Source organism: Leucopleurus acutus (assembly GCF_964270905.1).
Source record: "Leucopleurus acutus genome assembly, chromosome: 6".
Classification (NCBI taxonomy): domain Eukaryota; kingdom Metazoa; phylum Chordata; class Mammalia; order Artiodactyla; family Delphinidae; genus Leucopleurus; species Leucopleurus acutus.
In genome coordinates this window covers 114675438-114697421 of record NC_139149.1, presented here as the reverse complement: position 1 = coordinate 114697421, position 21984 = coordinate 114675438, and the positions used below count along the sequence as shown (strand labels likewise).

General features: G+C 40.4%; 1 protein-coding gene across 1 annotated transcript in view; it reads left to right on the top strand.

Moving 5' to 3' along the window:
• Positions 1–21984, top strand: part of DRC11 (dynein regulatory complex subunit 11) — a gene marked incomplete at both ends in the record, with an annotated part of 159482 nt that overhangs the window by 10816 nt on the left and 126682 nt on the right. The window contains one exon of the mRNA XM_082841611.1: positions 18677–18882. Coding sequence (XP_082697737.1) covers positions 18677–18882 — 206 coding nt within the window. The remainder of the gene's footprint in view (positions 1–18676; positions 18883–21984) is intronic.

Below are 21984 nucleotides of genomic sequence, written 5' to 3'. Positions count from 1 at the left end.
TGCCCTACACTTTGTTAATATATGTTCGTATTCATGGTCCTGAGAACGGGTTTGCCCTGATACAGCCGCCTTCTTTTGAGTGATCTCCATGGTGATTACTGAATCAGAGTTGAAAGGGTATAGTACTCGGTTACGGCCACAGACTTAGCAGCTGCAACAACACACGTCTGTTACCTCGGTGTCTGTGGGTCAGGAGTCTGGGCTTGACTGAGTCTTCAGAGGCTCACGGGCTGCAGTCAAGGTGTCGGCAGGGGATGGGGTTTCCTCCTGAGGCTCAGCTGGGGAAGGATCTGCTTCCACGATTGTGTGGTTGTGGGCCGGATTCAGTTCCTGATGGGCTTGCCAGATTGAACGCCTCCGTGTTTTTGCCAGTTGTTAGCTGGAGGTAGCCCCCAGCCCCTTGCCAAGTGGGCTTTCCATGCGTCAACTTGCTTCATCAGAGCTGGGGGGTGGGGAGCTGCTTACAATCCCACGCAAATGATACGCATCACCTTTGTCCTGTTCTGATGGTTATCAGCAAGTCATAGGGTCCACCCCGTGGTTTTTAAGACAAAAGTGATGAAAGTTATAGAGCAATACCCTGAATGTGGGACCAAATGCTGTTTTTTCTATTTACAGTAATATCACTGATAAGATCTTCTAATTTACTTTAAATCCTAAGACCTCAGAAAAGAAAATTTAAATAATCACGTTTCCGGTTGATCCCAGAACTCACTCTTTGCTCTTGCATCACTTTTTTTTTTTTTTTTGCGGTACGCGGGCCTCTCACTTCTGTGGCCTCTCCCTCTGCGGAGCACAGGCTCCGGACGCACAGGCTTAGCGGCCATGGCTCACGGGCCCAGCCGCTCCGCGGCATGTGGGATCTTCCCAGCCCGGGGCACGAACCCGCGTCCCCTGCACCGGCAGGCAGACTCTCAACCACTGCGCCACCAGGGAAGCCCTCTTGCTTCACTTTTATAATGGCCTGTTCTAAGCGACAGACGATGTGGTTTTAGAATAGCACATATTCTCCTCCGGCCCCGCATCCTGACTGCTCCACGTGCACTTCAGCCTCTGCGCTTCACCTCTGTTGTCAGCACAAAATGAAAACAAGAATTATTCTGTTTGAGGAAGGGATTCACCTCCGTGGTGCAGACACCCGGAAGAGCATCTTTCCCTGGTGAAGGGGCGTACGCTCACTGCCCCTGTGTGCGGAACCGCAGTTGTGACGTCCAGGCTTTATTATCTTAAAAAACATGGTGACTCATATCAGAGTGGCATATATGATTCAAGAAATACCCAGATTTCACCACCTGCATTCTTGATTTCTTTTTGATCTTTGAGTTTCAAAAATAAGTCAACATTAATTTTTGGAATTGAAAACCCCTAGGATCCCAGCCCTTCTTTTATTTCTTGGTTGTTGAGGTGCCATGATGAATCAAACGGGTGAGTCCTTGTCAGTTTTTAAGGATCTTTATGATTTCAGAACTGTGCTGGGTGCAATATTATTCAGCCATAAAAAGAGGGAAATCTTGACACATGCTACAGCATGGATGAACTTTGAGGACATTATGCTAAGTGAGACAAGCCAGTCACAAAAAGACACATGCTGTATGATTCCATCTTTCTGAGGCATCTAAAGTTGTCAGACTCATAGAGGCAGGAAGTAGAAGGTTGCCAGGAGCTCAGGGAGGGGCAATGAAGAGTAGTTCAATGGGTATAAAGTTTCAGTTTGAAAAAAAAAAAAGTTCTCCAGATCTGTTGTACAACAATGTGAATATACTCAACACTACTGAATGGTATACTTACAAATGGCTAAGATGATAAATTTTATGTTATGTGGTTTTCACCACAATTTAAAAATTGTTTTTAGTTCACTGAACATGGAAATGTAGATTGAGATGGTTCTATAGGAATCATCACTATTCACTAATGGCCAAAACATACAAGTTAAAAATTAAATGAGATACTGTATTTCATTCAGTCTAAGATGTTGTTCATTATAAGATACATCATGATTGAAAATGAAAGAAAATGTTTGAGCAAATAAACCAAAACATATCCCTGATCATAATATACAGCCATCCCTGTATATTTAATATTTCAGGTATGTTAAACCATGAAAAATATGTATGTTAGAACCGATGATAGAAGGCAATTTGTATCTGTCTTATTGGGGGGAAAAAGTTTTTTCAAGTTATATTGGAAAAATCAATATCATTAAAATAACCACACTACCCAAGACAATCTATAGATTCAGTGCAATCCCTATCAAATTACCAATGGCATTTTTCACAGAACTAGAACAAAATTTTTTTGAATTTATATGGAAACACAAAAGACCTCGAAGAGCCAAAGCAATCTTGAGAAAGAAAAACAGAGCTGGGGGAATCAGACACCCTGACTTCAGACTATACTACAAAGCTACAGTAATCAAAATAATATGGTCCTCACACAAAAACAGACACATAGATCAATGGAACAGTATAGAAAGCCAAGAAATAAACCCCTGCACCTTGGTTCAATTAATCTATGACAAAGGAGGCAAGAATATACAATGGAGAAAAGACAGTCTCTTCAATAAGTGGTGCTGGGAAAACTGGACAGCTACATGAAAAAGCACGAAATTAGAACACTCCCTAACACCATACACAAACATAAACTCAAAATGGATTAAAGACCTAAATGTAAGATCAAGTTATAATTATTGACAGGAGTGTGATGAGATGCTTATTCTCATACACGGTGAGTTAAATTGATTCAGCTTTTCTGAAAGAGGCAACACGATCATTAAAATATATCCTTCCACCTGAGTTCTAGTTCTAGCTTAAGGAAATCATCAGAAATAAAGGTTTATGTGCATAGACATTTCCTACAGTGTTGTTTTAAATAATGAAAAATTGGAAATACACAATCCTAGCGTTCTAGAGTAGGGATGGAGTTAAATGATTTATGGTGGACCTACCTTAAAGTAGTGATAGACCACCATTAAAAAAATATGTTTATGACTCATTTTTTATGTGAAAATGCTCAGAGTGAAAATACAGGATTTGGAATTGTACATATAATAGGATTTCAACTAAATAGATACACACATACATGCACATACAAAGGAAAGAAAGTTTATATCGTGTTCCTTTTTTCATGTCAGAACTTTGGAAGTTTTTTGTTTTAATTGTATTTTCCAAAATGTTTAAATTTTACTGCATTAACTGGAAAAAAAAAGGCACACATTTAAAAATAAAAGCAAACAGCCATAGAATATTATCAATTTTTTCTATTCAGATCTCCAAATTGTTTGGTGTATGGACATAGGTGGACAGTTTATGATACAAAATTGTTTCTCTGTTCTACCCATTAGAGACACAGAAATATGAGATGTAATGATAAAAACAATGGTTATCTCCAATTTTCTACTTTAAAAATTAAACTTGCGGTCAGAAGATTCAATCTAAGGTAATCTAAGTTTAACATGAAATTTTATGTAAGCAGCAGTTTGACTCAACCACTTCCATTTAATTTAATTCAGCCGACATTTACTGAATATGATGCGTAACAGGCCAGAAACTTAGGGAATGGCCAAATGCTATTTTTTTAACCTAAAGTTTTAATGGCTTACATTGATACCCCATAAAGATAGAGTAACATGTTTTTTACTGTAATTTTCCTGTTTTACTTTGTCATTTGTATATGCTCAACTCAAATAAAGGAAGTCTGTTTTAATTTTTCAGCAGTACAGAGTTTGGATAGTAAATAGGACAGCTTGTCTGTTTTGTATTAAATGTGACTTTCTCCAGTTTGCTTTTTTCCAAGCATGTCTTCTCTTGGTATTACATGTTCTATGAAATTTTACACCATTGAGAAATATATGCATTCAGTTTTTAAAAGAATGGTATCTTCTGTTTGCTGGCTGATGACCATAAAAATCCATTACCCCAAATCCTGGGAATGTTTTCAATTAAATACATTTTCCACTATATCACTAATTAAGATAGTGTCTACTCATTTTAAAATTTCATTTTTCCATTATTTTACTTTGTTACATCATATCAGTGTATAAACCATTGACTTCTCTGATCAAAACAGTATTTGTATCTTTGTGGGAAGCTTGGCCTATTTCCAGGGGTGAGTATTTAGTAACTGAAATGAGAATTAGAGCAAACGACATAATTATGTCCTCAGTTCCTGACTAAATGTTGCCTTTACCATTGTCATATAAATTATTTTTTGATGTTGCCATTTTAAATATTTATATTCTAAAATCTACAAAGGAAAATAAATAGCACTCTAAAAATTCATGTGCAGTTATTTTAATTGGCAGAGCCAATGGAGTGGATGAAGGAGGACACTTAATGAATGTAATACATTTCATTCTGTGGGTCCCTTTGAAATAATGTGTCCTACAGCCAAGACCATGGTGTATTTTATGTTACCCTGAAGCTATCAATGTTTACGTTATAATAAAGAACACTAGGGGACACTTATTAAACACGAAGAACTGTCACTTTGAAATGCATCAGCTAAATCCTCAAAACACCATAACACCCTGCTCACTTTCAAATTCTAACATGAAACAGGCTACATTATAGATTATTTTTCGGTCAATAAATTAGACTCATTTCTTATTAACAAATAACCCCAGGTAGGAGCTTGGGCACCCAATGAATGCTCCCGAAAGGCGGCTCTCTCCTGAGGCTCCCCTTGGTCCGGGGCCCTCAGGGGCTCCTCTTTGGGAACTGCTGTCAAAGCCAAAATGAGCGAAGAATCAAAATGAAACTGTCTTTATGATCACACTTCGATTTCAGCCCCAAACCATGGCGTCCGGCTTGGTCCTGTGCATTACTCATTATATTTGGCACCAGATGACCTTTGGTTGTTTCTAGAAATAAATGTATTAAAAACCAGATTTGCCATGATTTATGGGGTTTTGTTTTGCTTTGCTTTGGTTTTATTTTACTTTTTAAATACAAAAAAAAGCTGTTTCCCTAAGTGTCTGGGGACGGCCGCATCTTAGAAATGAGTGCGCGTCTCCCCTTGGCCTTTGAAGGGTTGGCCTGCCAGGTGGATGAAGTGGCAGGTCCCTCTACCACGGCGGTTAGTGAAGCATAAAGTAGGGCGGCCCCTCTACCACGTGGGTCGCGGGGGGACACTTTGAGCCACTCACTCACCCTCCCCCTGAGCCTCAGTTTCTCCTTCTGTAAGGGCAGGGTAGTGTCACCTGTTTCACAGAGCTGTTAGAAGGGCTTCCGGACCCGGCCTAGAGCTTAGACGGGTTGCCTTCAAGGAATGGTGGCTGATTGTTCATCATCTTGGAAAATTACATTACGTTATCCCGATAACTGAATGATTTTGTACAAAGGAAAACTATCACGGTACATCACAACCTTTCTATGTAACAAAACAAAATATTTCAAAATAAGTTGTTGCCTAACACATGCATGCCACTGATTTCAAAATGTAAACTGACTTGGCCCTTGTTATTTGCTGCTCGTGTTACCGACCAGGATTCTCAGCCTCCTTGATCAATAGAAATTGATGAGAGGCCCAAAGAAACTCAGGCTAGGCGTTACTGGGGCCCCTGCTGCAGCTGGAGGGGCAAACACAAGTAGCGGTGCCCTTGCTTACTCCCTGAGTGCAGGCGAGCCGGTTCCTTGTAGGAGGTGAGCGTGGGGGTGTGTCCAGGGGTTGGGCTGGAGGTCTAGCTTAGGTGTTCTGCCCACCCCTTTGGTGGTGGTGTGCTGGGGGCATGCGCAGTACCCTGCTTTTGCTCGCGACACCCTGCTTTTGCTCCCGGCTCTTCAGAAGTGGCAGTTGGGTTTTTGGTCTTTATGTATCTGGTTGTTCATGATTTGCCCCAACTGTGCATGCACGCAGTTATTTTTAGTCCCTTATAGTCCCTTTCTTTGCTTTTTGTTGCTGGAGGAGACGTTTGTCCAGGTGCAAGCACTGTAGCAAGGGGTCCCAGGTCCCAGCCTGTCTCACTTAGATTTATGAACCTGAAATTAGTCTATTAAAAGTACAATCTGGAAAAGCAGTGCCATTGGAACAGCCCAGCAGGGTCCGAGCCTCACCCAGCTGCAGAGGGAGGATTCGGAGATCCCTAGGGCAGCGGGTACTGCCCACCACGTACGCTGTGTGTGTTGCACCAGGAAAATGTTTGCAAACCAGGAAAAGCAGTGATCCTGATACAGGCATGCATGAAAGGCTCTTAGGTTGAGCAAGGGAATCAGAGCCCGGGGAGGACACCCTGAATAATTTCTGTGATTCGAAAGTCCACCTCAAGATGCTTTGGGAAAAAAAGAAAACGCACCATTTTCTTTTCTATTAAATGAGATCTTACAGTCTAGTTAACTGGGAACCTTTAGTTTGTAAGTATTTTTTTATTGAAGTATAATTGTCATGCAGGATCATATTAGTTTCAGGTATATATCATAGTGATTTGACGTTTATGTACATTTTGAAATGGTCACCCCACAAAGTTATTACAATATTATTGACTGCATCCCCTAAGCTGTGCGTTTCACTCCTGTGACTTATTTATTTTATAACTGGAAGTTTGTTTCTCTTAATCCCTTTCACCTACTTCTCCTGGCATCCACCCCCCCCCCCCAGTCCCCCTCTCCCCTCTGGCAACCACTTTGTTCTCTGTAACAATGAGTCTGTTTCGGTTTTGGTTTGATGTCCATGTGTATTGATTTTTAGATTCCACATATAAGTGAAATCATATGGTATTTGTGTTTCTCTGTCTGACTTATTTCACTTAGCATAACACCCTCCAGGCCCATCCATGTTGCCACAAATGGCAAGATTTCATTCTTTTTTATGGCTGAATAATATTCCAGTGTGTGTGTGTGTGTGTGTGTGTGTGTGTGTGTGTGTGATGTGTATTATATATTCATTTATTCATCTTCTTTATTCATTCATCTATGGATGGACACTTAGGTTGCTTCCATACGTCAGCTATCATAAATAATGCTTCAGTGAACATGTATCTTTTCAAGTGAGTGTTTTTGTTTTCTTCAGATAAATACCCAGAAGTGGGATTGCTGGATTGTGTGGTAGTTCTGTTTTTAATTTTTTGGGGAATCTACACACTGTTTTCCATAGTGGCTGCACCAGTTTACATTCCAGCAGTGTAAAAGTGTTCCCTTTTCTCCATATCCTCACCAACACTTTTTTTTTTTTTTGGCTTTTTGATAATCGCCAGTCTGACAGGTGTGAGGTGGTGTCTCATTGTGGTTTTGATTTTCATTTCCCTGACGATTAGTGATGTTGAGCATCTTTTCATGTGTCTCTGTTGGCCGTCTGTATGTCTTCTTTGGAAAAACGCCTGTTTATGTCATCTGCTCATTTTTTAATTGGGCTGTTTGTTTTTTGACATTAAATTGTGTAAGTTCTTTATATATTTTGAATATTAACCCTTTATCAGATACATAAGTTGTAAGTATTTTCTCGTCAGTAGGTGGCCTTTTAGTTCTGTTGATAGTTTCCTTTGCTGTGCAAAAGCATGTGGTCCCATTTGTTTATTTTTGCTTTTGTTGCCCTTGCCTGCAGAGAGAAGTCCAAAATAATATTCAGATTGATGTCAAAGAGTTTACTGCCTTATGTTTTCTTCTAGGAGTTTTATGGTTTCAGGCCTTACATTAAAGTCTTTAATACATTTTTAATTTATTCTTTTTTTAAAACTGTTTATTTTTTTTTAATTTTTTTATCTTTTTGGCTGTGTTGGTTCTTCGTTGCTGTGCACGGGCTTTCTCTAGTTGCGGCAAGCAGGGGCTGCTCTTCATTGCAGTGCGCGGGCTTCTCACTGTGGTGGCTTCTCTTGTTGTGGAGCACGGGCTCTAGGTGTGCCCGCTTCAGTATTTGTGGCACACAGGTTTAGTTGCTCTGTGGCATGTGGGATCTTCCTGGACCGAACCCATGTCCCCTGCATTGGCAGGCAGATTCTTAACCACTGCACCACCAGGGAAGTCCCTAATTTATTCTTGTATATGATGTGAGATAGGGGTCCAGTTTCACTTTTTTGCATGTAGCTGTCCAGTTTTCCCACCACCATTTGTTGAAGAGACTGTCTTTTCTCCATTGTATGTTTGTGCCTCCTTTGTCGTAGATTAACTGACCATGTGTGCATGGGTTTATTTCTGGGAAGTATTTATTGTTATTCTTATTCTGCTTTATTCTTGCCTTGGGTCCCCAGGTCGTCAGAAACTCAATGAGCAAAACAATTCTCTTCCTTTAGTCACCTGATCCCAGGATTCTTTTATCCCTACTCTAGGGCAGGACATTTGCCCTTATTTATCTCAGATTAGGGCCCATTACAAAGTCCTTTACTGCAGCATAGTAGAATGGTTAAGGCCAGGAACTCTGGAGCCAGCCTGCCTGGGTTCAGATTCTGGTTCCACCATTTACTTGCAGGGTGAACTGGGGTGGTGTCTTGGCTTCCTGGTGCCTCGATTTCCGCATATGCAAAATGGAGATAGTGCTAGCACCCAGGCAAAGATGGGTGTTAAGTATTAAAGAAATTGGTATCTGTAAAGCATTTAAAATAGTGTCTGACACACTGCACCCTGTGAGCCCTAGGTAAGTGTTCACTGTTATTTTTTGAAATGGCTTATAATCGTGGGTTTAAATGCTCACATCACTCATGATTTAAAAATGCGTATTAAATTGTCATCTTTAATCTATTTAAGTTGGCCAAGATCAAAATGGTTAAGGTCACAATGTTGGCAAGGTGTGGGAAAAAGGGCTGTGTCATACACTGTTGGGGGGAAGAGTAAAGCAATCCTGCAACCTCTTTGCAAGGCAGCTTAGCAATATCCATTAAAATTACAAATGTATATTTTTGAAAAGTGTGATCTATAGTACCCCTAAAAAACCATTTTCAGACAAACTATTTTAAGCCAGAAGAAAACTATCAGTGAAAAGATACAAGAAAGCATATACAGGGTAAGAGCAGAGATTCTGGAGGTACATGCTTCGGGTCAAAGCTCCAGTCTGCCACTTCCTGGCTGTGTGACCCTGGACAAGTTCTTTGACCTCTCTGTGCCTCAGTTTCTGCATATATAAAATGAAGATAGTAATGGTACTCATACATAAGGCTACTCATTATGAGGAACAAATTAGTTAATATTTGTAAACCAGTTAAAATAGTGTCTCGCAAACTTTAAGTGCCATGGAAGTGTTTATTTCAAAACATTCTTAAAGAATGTAGGACGCAAAAGTAGCAAATTTAGCTCCCACCACTAATCAATTACAGGCTCAACTATACAGTTCTATTCCAGCTCTTAATTAAGCAAATCTTAAAACTACTACAAGTTTCCAGAAAGTAGACTTAACGGACTAGAAATTGCTCTATTTTTAATTGTTTTGCACCCACTTGAAGTTGTGGCATCCTAAAATAAAGATTTACCGTAACTGTAGTATGAGCAGAGGGCAAAAGAAAACCATCAGCAGGCTTCCCTGGTGGTGCAGTGGTTAAGAATCCTCCTGCCAATGCAGGGGACACGGGTTTGATCCCTGGTCCGGGAAGATCCCACATGCCATGGAGCAACTAAGCCCGTGCACCACAACTACTGAGCCTGCACTCTAGAGCCGACGAGCCACAACTACTGAGCCCACATGCTGCAACTACTGAAGCCCACGGGCCTAGAGCCCATGCTCCACAACAAGAGAAGCCACCGCAATGAGAAGCCCGTGCACCGCAATGAAGAATAGCCCCCACTCGCCGCAACTAGAGGAAACCCGCCTGCAGCAATGAAGACCCAACACAGCCAAATATTAAATAAATAAATAAATAAATTTTAAAAAATTAAAAAAGAAAAGAAAACCATCAGCCCTGACTCTCCCCACAACTTTTTTTCACTTCTTGCTGGGTTCTTCTTTCTGAGTAGATGTGTTTATATAAACACAGATATACAAGTATAGATATATTACTGTGAAATGAAATGGTGAAACAGAAGAGCTTATTTTTATAAACCAAGGAACGTCCATGCACACGCACCCGCATGCACACGATCTTAAAACGGACCAACCGAAGAGCAGTTTACTCCACAGCATGAGGCATTCCACGTGTAAAATTAGTGCAGGAAGCGCGTGGCGCGAGCCCATGGGCTGATGGGGCGGCTCTGAGTGCTCCCTAATGATGACCTACCAGGGGCTGCGTGGAGCTGATTAATCTCTGCACTGACCACAGCGGTCATTTGTTGGAATAGACCCTCTCCCTTCCCCTCACTGCTCCATCCACGCCTTAAGTGACCACAATACCCCCAAGACCATGAGCTCCTCCAGGAAGTTGCCAGCATTAAATCACTTATTTGCAAGGGGATTTGTGACTGATAAATTGAACAGATTGTCATTTGGACAAATGTCCATTTTATCTTACTAATTTGACCAAGGATTTGTAAAGGCAAAGCCCATCAAACATTAGATAAGCATTTTAAGTTAATGGACCATAGAGTCCTATTTCTCCACAAACCCAGGAGTCATCATCTTATGTCCTATTTTTACAGCAACATCAATTATTAATATGTATATTTTTGCTGACAGAGAACCTTGCTATAAACTTAGGTTTCGTTAACCAGTTCTGGGTCATTAACTGTGGAAAGCTTGTAAATATAATGGTTTATTCACATGGGAAGCCTTCATTAAGATGCATTATTCTACAGCTGATGTATTTCCGTATATAGTATATTATTGTGTTCTCTATTTCCCTTTAATATTCGTAATTTATTTTTCAATGAGTTGCTGTCTATGCGGTGAGTTAACAAATTTGAATGCCGTATGAACAAAGTTGCTAAACAGGAAAAAGATGTTGTAGCCCAAAGGAAAAGCTGCTCATTAACATAAGAATCTAAATATATTATAACCTTTAAATTCAAAAGCAACTAGCGAAAGAAGCTACAAATGACCCCAAATGTATTTTTGTCAGAGAAAGTCTATCTCAAGCAACACGCATGAATACACACATATTAACAACCCAGCATGATGTAATAGGAGAAACACAGACCCGGAGGAATCCAGAAACCTTATTGCCAGCTTCTTCATTCACATAGGATGGCTTGGGAGAGTCATTAAGTGATGGACCTCAGTCCCCATCTGTTCAGTGGGATAATCAGGTCCTTCTGTCTCAAAAGATGGATGTAACATCAGTAAAGAAATGTAGGGAAAGAAGGTGTGGGACAGAGTGCCATGCCAATTACAAAAAATCTGATGAGTGCTGGGAGACTTCTGTTTCACTCGTAGACCATGGACGTGTTATGAAGTTGGCTGAACACTGTGTAGAGCTTTGCCAGGACACCAGAGTTGCCGACTCATTAATTCACTTTTAGGGATTCAAAGGGGAAAAGGCCCAGCTAAAATATGGTTTGTATGTGTGAATCTATGAAAAAAATATACTATGATTTACCATAAGAACAATGTAGTGGGGGGATTTCATATGATTCACTGATAAAAAATCATAATATTAAAGCAAGACTTCAAGACAATTTTACACATGCATCAGAGACAAAGAAATTTGGGTCATTTGTAGCAGAGATGCATTTGAACATCTTCACGAAAACAATGGACTTTAGGGTAGTCATTGGAGAGATCAGATAAAAATCTGTGTTAGTTATAAACTTCTATTTTATAACACTAGGAATGTAAGACATTTCCTGAAAAATATGAGAATTGGATACTCCTTTAAATGATTAAATAAAGGGATTTCTTATCTCTTTATTTTGACACCAAGTAGATAATATAAAGTCATAGCTTTGAGCACTTACATCTTGAGTCAATTTAGATCACTGGCTTTTAACATTGTTCTTTAAAATGATTCTCTAATTCTCATTCTAGGTCCACTTTCAAAGTCGTTTTAGGGGTTTTTCCCTATCAAGAGTTGTACATTCTCACGTTCTCATTATACTAAACTTAGACAATTTGCTTAGTTTGTTACACATTCTAATACATATTTTTATCAAGTATTATATGTGTGATTTTCTTTTCATTTTTTTCCCCCGGCTTTATGTCATTAAGTGGATGCTGTATTCTGACAGCATCTCAATTGTGGATTCAAGTAGAGAAATCACAAACCAAAACAATGGTCACCTTCCCACCAACAGTGCAAGAGGGTTCCCTTTTCTCCACACCCTCTCCAGCATTTGTTGTTTGTAGATTTTCTGATGATGCCCATTCTAACCGGTGTGAGGTGATACCTCATTGTAGTTTTGATTTGCATTTCTCTAATAATTAGTGATGTTGAGCAGCTTTTCATGTGCTTCTTGGCCATCTGTATGTCTTCTTTGGAGAAAAGTCTATTTAGGTCTTCTACCCCTGTTTTGATTGGGTGGGTTGTTTGTTTTTTTAATATTGAGCTGCATGAGCTGTTTATATATTTTGGAGATTAATCCTTTGTCCATTGATTCGTTTGCAAATATTTTCTCCCCTTCTGAGGGTTGTCTTTTTGTCTTGTTTATAGTTTCCTTTGCTGTGCAAAAGCTTATAAGTTTCATTAGGTCCCATTTGTATATTTTTGTTTTTATTTCCATTACTTTAGGAGGTGGGTCAAAAAAGATCTTGCTGGGCTTCCCTGGTGGCGCAGTGGTTGAGAGTCCGCCTGCCGATGCAGGGGACGCGGGTTCGTGCCCCGGTCCGCGAGGATCCCACATGCTGCGGAGCGGCTGGGCCCGTGAGCCAGGGCTGCTGGGCCTGTGCGTCCGGAGCCTGTGCTCTGCAACGGGAGAGACCACAACAGTGAGAGGCCCGTGTAGCGCAAAAAAAAAAAAAAAAAAGATCTTGCTGTGAATCATGTCAAAGAGTGTTCTTCCTATGTTTTCCTCTAAGAGTTTTATAGTGTCTCATCTTATATTTAGGTCTTTAATCCATTTTGAGTTTATTTTTGTGTATGGTGTTAGGGAGTGTTCTAATTTCATTCTTTTACATGCAGCTGTCCAATTTTCCCAGCACCACTTGTTGAAGAGACTGTGTTTTCTCCATTGTATATCCTTGCCTCCTTTGTCATAGATTAGTTGACCATAGGTCATAAATCAAGCCTTAGGAAATTGAAATTGTATCTAGCATCTTTTCCAACACAACGCTATGAGATTAGAAATAAATTACAGGGGAAAAAATGTAAAAAACACAAACACATGGAGACTAAACAATACATTACTAAATAACCAAGAGATCACTGAAGAAATCAAAGAGGAAATCAAAAATACCTAGAGACAAATGACAACAAAAACACAACAATACAAAACCTATGGGATGCAGCAAAAGCAGTTCTAAGAGGGAAGTTTATAGCAATACAATCCTACTTTAAGAAACAAGAAAAATCTCAAATAAACAATCTAACCTTACACCTAAAGGAACTAGAGAAAGAAGAACAAACAAAACCCAAAGTTAGTAGAAGAAAAGAAATCATAAAGATCAGAGCAGAACTAAATAGAAACAAAACAATAGCAAAGATCAATAAAACTAAAAGCTGGTTCTTTGAGAAGATAAACAAAATTGATAAACCATTAGCCAGACTCATCAAGAAAAAAAGGGAGAAGACTCAAAAATCAGTAGAATTAGAAATGAAAAAGGAGAAGTAACAACTGACACTACAGAAATACAAAGGCTCATGAGAGATTACTACAAGCAACTATGTGCCAATAAAATGGACAACCTGGAAGAAATGGACAAATTCTTAGAAAAGCATAACCTTCTGAGACTGAACTAGGAAGAAATAGAAAATATAAACAGACCAATCACAAGCACTGAAATTGAGACTGATTAAAAATCTTCCAGCAAACAAAAGTCCAGGACCAGATGGTTTCACAGGTGAATTCTATCACACATTTAGAGAAGAGCTAACACCCATCCTTCTCAAACTCTTCCAAAAAATTGCAGAGGAAGGAACAGTGCCAAACTCATTCTACAAGGCCACCATCACCCTGAATACACCCTGATACCAAAACCAGACAAAGATACTACAAAAAAAGAAAATTACAGATCAATATCACTGATGAACATAGATGCAAAAATCCTCAACAAAATACTAGCAAACAGAGTCCAGCAACACATTAAAAAGATCATACACCATGATCAAGTGGGATTTATCCCAGGGATGCAAGGATTCTTCAATATATGCAAATCAATCAATGTGATACCCCATATTAACAAATTGAAGAATAAAAACCATACGATCATCTCAACAGATGCAGAAAAAGCTTTTGACAAAGTTCAACACCCATTTATGATAAAAACTCTCCAGAAAGTGGGCGTAGAGGGAACCTACGTCAACATAATAAAGGCCATATATGACAAACTCACTCTCAGTGGTGAGCAAACATCATTCTCAGTGGTGAAAAACTGAAAGCATTTCCTCTAAGGTCAGGAACAAGACAAGGATGTCCACTCTCACCACTATTATTTAACATAGTTTTGGAAGTCCTAGCCATGGCAATCAGAAAAGATGAAGAAATAAAAGGAATACTTGGAAAAGAAGAAGTAAAACTGTCACTGTTTGCAGATGACATGATACTATACATAGATAATCCTAAAGATGCCACCAGAAAACTACTAGAGCTAATCAATGAATTTGTTAATGTTTCAGGATACAAAATTAATGCACAGAAATCTCTTGCATTCCTATACACTAACAACGAAAGATCAGAAAGAGAGATTAAGGAAACAGTCCCTCTTCTTTTTCTTTATCATCATCATTTTAGGCTTTGCAGGCCACATGGTCCCTGTCCCAACTATTCAGTGTGGCCATTGTAGTGTGTAAGCCACCATAGACAGCATGTAAATGAATGGGCATGGCTGCATTCCAATAAAACTTCACTTACGAAAATAAGCAGTGGGCCAGGTTTGACTCGTGTGCTATAGGTTACCAAACCTTTTTCTAGAGCAGTTAGTTTTTCCTCAAACCTGGATATTATCAGAATCACTTGAAGACTTTCCCAAACTACTAGTTTCTGGCTTCTTCCTCACCCCCAGGATGGAACTGGGAATCCATATTTTTTTTTACTGCTTTTCAGAATTTTGAGGAAAAACGTGAACTTGGAAAAAAACCCTCACTGGTATATTTGAAGATGTGTTGCATCTAAAATAATTTCCCTGAACAAAGTGACTACTAAAAACAAGAAAGGAGCAAATATAAAATAAGAAGGAATTTTGGGAAGATAAGAGCATGCTCTAAAAAGCAAAACAATGATAACCCCTCTAAAATTCTAAATAAATCCAAATAATAAATGGACATAACTGAAAGCCAAATTCATTGTGAAAGGTAAAGATAGAGAAATCTTCTGTAACATAGTGCAAGCAAGTAAAGGAGAGATGGGAACTACAAGAGAAAAGGCCAGATCAATCTGGCGCTCTGACATTTATGTAATATTTGTTGCAGGGAGAAAAATGGAGAAAAAGAAATAATAGAAGGAAAAGTTACAGAGGAGAAGACATAATTCTTTATATTGAAAGGCCCCGCTAAATGGAGAATGTGATGAATGAAGAAATGCTCACACCTAGATTCATTTTGATAAACTTTGAAAAGACGACGTGTAAAGCATCATAAGAGCAGAATAGCTTTACCTACGAAGGAACAATCATCAAATTTCCAACAAGCTGGTCGCTGGCAGCTCTGCCCATTAGAAGAAGTATCCTCCAGGGTAGCTACTAGGCTGCCGTTCAAGTGGGAAGGGCCAAGTGAGGACATTTTAGAAATGCAGGTACTTAGAATATTTATGGCTGACCATATCCAGTCTGAAAGTTACACTCAAGGACATGCTTCACAACCTACGTGTCCATCGACAGATGAATGGTTAAAGAAGATGTGCCGCACATACCCAATGGAATGTTACTCAGCCAGAAAAAGGAATGAAATTGTGTCATTTGCAGAGATGTGGATGGACCTAGAAACTGTCCTACAGATTGAAGTAAGTCAGAAAGAGAAAAAACAAACACCATATGCTAACACATATATATGGAATCTAAAAAAACGGTGCTGATGAACCTAGTGGCAGGGCAGGAATAAAGATGCAGATATAGAGAACGGACTTGAGGACATGGGGCGGGGGAAGGGAAAGCTGGAATAAAGTGAGAGAGTAGCATGGACATATATACGCTACGAAACGTAAGGTAGATAGCTAGTGGGAAGCAGCCGCATAGCACAGGGAGATCAGCTCGGTGCTTTGTGACCACCTAGAGGGGTGGGATAGGGAGGGTGGGAGGGAGGGAGACGCAAGAGGGAAGAGATATGGGAACATATGTATATGTATAACTGATTCACTTTGTTGTAAAGCAGAAACTAACACACCATTGTAAAGCAATTATACTCCAATAAAGATGTAAAAAAAAAAAAAAAGAAAGAGAACAGTGAGACCAATAGCTCCCTCCCTCTGCTTGGCTCTAGCAGCCACACTTAACACCTCTTCAGGAGCAGATGGGAGGATCTCTGTCTGCAGAAACCAGCTCAAAAGAAAGACATTTGGGTACTGATACTTAGATACCTCCAATTAAGCAGCTCTGACCTCACCAGTCAGCAACTCCCCTACACAGGTTCCAAACAGCTCTGGGAGCCTCCCTCCTAAATAAGCGTGAACCACAAAGGGTCACCAGTCACTTAGGAAAGACAGAGACCCAACAGAAAAGAAACTGGAAGAAAAAAAAGAGCGGTAAAATAAAACATAAAAAACAAAATTCTAAAAGTAATAACCTTATGGAAATAAAATAGGATTATCGAATCCAGAAATTAGAACAAAATTCCCCCAAACAGGAGAATCAAAGAACAGTTGAAGTGCTGCTGAAGAGTTCAAATATAATAATAGAAACTTCAAAAAATAAAGTTGAAAGAGAAAATCTCCTAGAAAATAGCAAAATGTCAAAGAGATGGATGAGGGATACGTGTAAAGAAAATTGCAGGAGTTCTGAGAAGAAAAGAACTAAGAAAACAGAGGAAGGAAATTGTAAAGGAACAGTAACCAAAAAAATCCTTGTAACAAAAGGATATGGATTTTCAGATTTAAAATGGTCCCTGGCTTTAGTTAGGTTGTATCCATACCTTGGCTATTGTGAATAATGCTGCAGTGAACAGGGGGGTGCACATATCTTTTTAAGATCTTGATTTCATTTCCTTTGGATATATACCCAGAAGTGGGATTGCTGGATCATATGGTAGTTCTATTTTTAGTTTCCTGAGGAGCGTCCATAGTGTTTTCTGTAGTGCCTGCACCAGTTTACATTCCCACCGACAGTGTACAAGGGTTTCGATTTCTCCACATCCATGCCCAACACTTGTCATCTTTTCTCTACTTGATACTAGCCATCCTTTGCTGAATCAGACTATAGTTTTTGGATTCTGGAAGAATATTTCCTCAGTTTTGTGCGCTATTCACAGTGTAGGTGACACAGACACGACACACTTTTATGTTTATCTGCATTATTATTTTCTCTACCACTTTATTAAGTCTATACAATCAAATCACAATAGTAAATCAAGCCCTCATTTGTAGCATTTGCTAATTTCGACGGTGTAAGTATTCCTATAGCCAACTGCAACACAGGAACACAGGAAGGTACGCACAGAAGTGACAGCATTATTACAGTATTTTCACCTTAGAGATACAACAGGCATAATGACATCAAGAGCATAGACGACAATAAAATCCAGTAAAAATAATTATGAAGCAGTGAGTTTTTGGTATCGGTAACTTGCGTTGTTAACATAATTTAATCCTAAATTTATATAATTTAGCATTTAAAAATAACTGTGCCTCACAGCAAGCTTGCAGAATTTCTGAAAATCTCTCAACTGGATCTCATGAGTCATTACAGGCTGGCCCCAGCACACCACTGAATTTGTCCTTAATTTGCTGACTTACCTGGGCTGAATCTCTGAACTCCTTAGAGCGCAGGATCTTTAGCTCATACCTATGATTCCCATGTGTGTTCTTCTTCTCCAAGTCCCTTTTAGTTCTTTCCATCCAAACCCACAAGGTAGCACTTTTATAGATCATTTGACATGGTTCCCTCTTGTGACGGACATTACTCTTATCCCGCCAACCTCATTTCTCGAGCGGTTCTAAAGAACAGGAATTATGTCTCAAAGTGACTTTGTATTTTCGGTGACCACAACCCTCCACATGTTGCTGGACCAGTGCTGAGCATTTGGTGGGCGTTCTACAGCTAGACGCTGTTGCCTTTCTGATCAGCAGATGTGGAGAGAGAACATTCTGACAATAAGATGTAATAGCGTGAATGTCTGGAGTCAGCTGAGAATTTCCTGCTCTGGAGGGTCTTTAACAATACAGGGGATGTTTTCAGAGTTGGTTTTGGTGTCATTTTTCTTGAAATCAGAACACCCAAACTCTTTTCATCAATTCTTGCTTCACTTACTTTCTAATGCTGTATTCTTTCCTCTCCCACTAACCAAGAAGATTTGGAAAACTTTACCTTCTGTAACTTGAATGATTTTTTGAACGATTTACCGAATAAGCATTTTTTAAGCTAATTACCAGTTTCTGGGAAATAGCACAGAGCGATCCCATACTTCCTCCCCGTGGTTGTGAATTACTCCTTCAAGCCCTCCTGCAAGATCTGATTCTGTTGTCCTGTTTGTATTTCTTAATGGGTCTTTGGTAGAACACCATTGAAGATACTGACATATTTCATTATTGTCGAAAATTTTTCACCGCTCTGTAACCTTTATGATCTCAAACCTTTGGGCTTATATTTTCAGAACCCGCCTCCTTTGTTTAATGAAGTCAGTGCTGCATTAATCCAGGCTGACAGGGTGAGCCACCTGCGGGATGAGGTGCAGGTAAAGCATGAGGAAGAATACAGAGATGCCTTGGTTACAATCAAGGATGACTTGAAACTAATAGAAGGTCCCGACATCAAGGAGAACCTCCAAGATGAGATCCGGCGTTGGTTCATCGAATGCAGGTGAGTGTAGGACATCTATCCTGACAGTCGCTTCTGTGGTGGTTGACATTCTTGTGTGTTTTTAAGCACAGAAACATGTTGATATAGATTCATGTGGTTTTCTGGCTTCATTTTAGAAAAGTAGAATGTGAAGGCGAAGAATTTAGGCACTAATTCTTTTTTTAATGAAATTGCTTTTGTTCCTGGTTTTAAATACAGTCTATATAATACCTCTATAGCCACATGACATTGAACGTCATGGGTGGATGACACAGCCCCAAGATGGTAAGCCTTCACAGGCCAGGTCTGTTTGAAATCCGAGGGGTCTGGCCACAAGCAATTCATGCTGCCCTTCCTTCTGGGATTTGACCCTAATTGTATGAGGCTCCACAGTCTCAGTCATGCTCCTTCTCTGTCATAATCCCTTGAAGCAGCTGCTGACTCTGCGACCTGATGCCTGGCCCCCAGGCCTCCCGTGAAATGATGGGAAGGTAGCAGTTCTGGGGACAAGGCCTTATGTATATTAAGACCTTCTTGTGTTAAGGGTCTGCGTATATTAAGGGTCTTCTTTAATGCTCTTAAGTGAAATGTTAAGCAATTTAAAGCTTGTTTTCAAAAGGTGGTTTTTGTTTACAAAAGATGTGCTCCTTTATTAGAGAAGTACAGTAGAACAAACACTTAAAGAACACAGTACAAGTTTCCACACAGTAGAACAAACGCTTTGTAGGCAACCCAGTTGGAGCAGCTTTAAAATCTATTTCAAGGGCTTCCCTGGAGGCACAGTGGTTGAGAGTCCGCCTGCCGATGCAGGGGACACGGGTTCGTGCTCCGGTCTGGGAGGATCCCACATGCCGCGGAGCGGCTGGGCCCGTGAGCCATGGCCACTGAGCCTGCGCGTCCGGAGCCTGTGCTCTGCAACGGGAGAGGCCACAACAGTGAGAGGGCTACGTACCGCAAAAAAAAATCTATTTCAAGAGGGGAAGGAAAGAGAGCAGATTGTGTGATCAGTCCCAGGGCCATGGAAGCAGACTCGCCACCTGTTTTCTTTGGTGGGTATTGTGCTGTACCACATTAGGTTCAGAGACACTCAGATTCCAACTTTGATGAGCTCGTCAGGACCAGGGAATTTAACTTGTTGGCAATAGAAAACCAAACTCCTTCTCAAAACATTACATTAAAAGATGTTTATGTCTGTGGTAGGCAGCCTCCCAGATGGCCTCTGCTGACCCCACCTCTTCCTCTGGTAATGTCCTCCCTTTGAGTGTGATGTAGACCTAGAACTTCACTTCTAAAGAAAAATATGTGGGGAACTTCCCTGGTGGACCCGTGGTTAAGACTCTGCGCTTCCACTGCAGGGGGCACAGGTTCAGTCCCTGGTCGGGGAACTAAGATCCCACATGCTGCACAGTGCAACCAAAAAAAAAAAAAAGAATAAAAAGAATATGGCAGGGGACTTCCCTGGTAGTCCAGTGGTAAAGAATCCGCCTTACAATGCAGGGGACGCGAGTTCGATCCCTGGGCAGGGAACTAAGATGCCACATGCCATGGGGCAACTAAGCACGCATGCCACAACTAATGAGCTCACGTGCCTCAACTACAGAGCCCACGCACCCTGGAGCCCTCGCGCCACAACTAGAGAAGAGAAAACCCGCACACCACAACTAGAGAGAAGCCCAAGCACTGCAATGAAAGATCCCTTGTGCTTCAATGAAGATCTTGCGTGCCACAACTAAGACCCGACAGAGCAAAAAATAAATAAAATAAATAAATAATAAAAATAAATAAATCTTAAGAAAACAAATATGGCAAAAGCGGTGGGGTGGCACTGCCATCTTGCTTGCCTCTCGCACCCCTCACTTGCTTTCACCCCTGGCTCTGAGAGGGGTCAGCTGCTGCCCAGCAGAGGGACCCCGTGGAAGGAACGGAGGGAGGTTTCTGGTGACAGCCAGCAAGCAACTTGGGCCTCCTTCCAGCCTGAGAAGAGCTGAATCTTGTCCACAGCCACACGCGTGAACTGGAAGGGCATTCTCCCCAAGGCGAGCCTTCAGATGAGGCTGCAGCCCCAGCCAGCACTGTTTGCAGCCCCGTGGGAGACCCCGAGGCAGAGATACCCACCTGAGCCACATCTAGTTCCCTGCCCACAGAAACAGTGACACAATCAACATGTGTTGTTTCAGTCACTAGGTGTTGGGGTGACTTAGCATGCAGCAACAGATGTCTAACGTACATCAATTATTTTACAATGATTCAGAAAAACTTGAACGATTATAAGCTTCTCTTGTGTTAATTCTGTATGGGATTCTAACATGCTATCTCCTCAATGATACTTAAATTTTATAACCAAGTTTCTTCAGGAATGTTTGCTATAACAGTCACATGCTTTTGATTGGGGAGTTCTGTCCTTTATTATATAAATAGGGCTTTCAAATAGTTATGGTTTCTTAAAATTCAAAATCGATTAATTTTGTGAGCTTTTCTCTTTATATTGTATTTATCAGGGATATTTATTGCCAAACGGGATATTTTAAATGAAAGGAATATTTTAAAATGAGAAATTTGACACTGTATTAATTCTGTACTGATAACTGATAATAATAAAGAGATAGAGAAAAGATGCTGATAGGGAGGGAGATATTTATATATGCATATATCCCCTCTTCACTTTATCAGCTTTCTCCTTACATTTTTTTTTTTTTTTTTTTTGTGGTACGCGGACCTCTCACTGTTGTAGCCTCTCCCGTTGTGGAGCACAGGCTCCGGACGCGCAGGCTCAGCGGCCATGGCTCACGGGCCCAGCCGCTCCGCGGCATGTGGGATCTTCCCGGACCGGGGCACGAACCCATGTCCCCTGCATCGGCAGGTGGACTCTCAACCACTGCGCCACCAGGGAAGCCCCCCCTCCTTACTTTTAATTCTGGTGATGCCTTCATGGAGACATAAGATATACATATACGTGTGTGTGTGTGTGTGTATGTATGTGTGTATATATATATATATATGTGTGTGTGTATATATATATATATGTGTATATATATAGGCAGATAGATAGATATCTCAAACTTATCAGATTGTACACTTGAATATGAACAGTTTATTATATATTACACATCCATAAAGATGTTA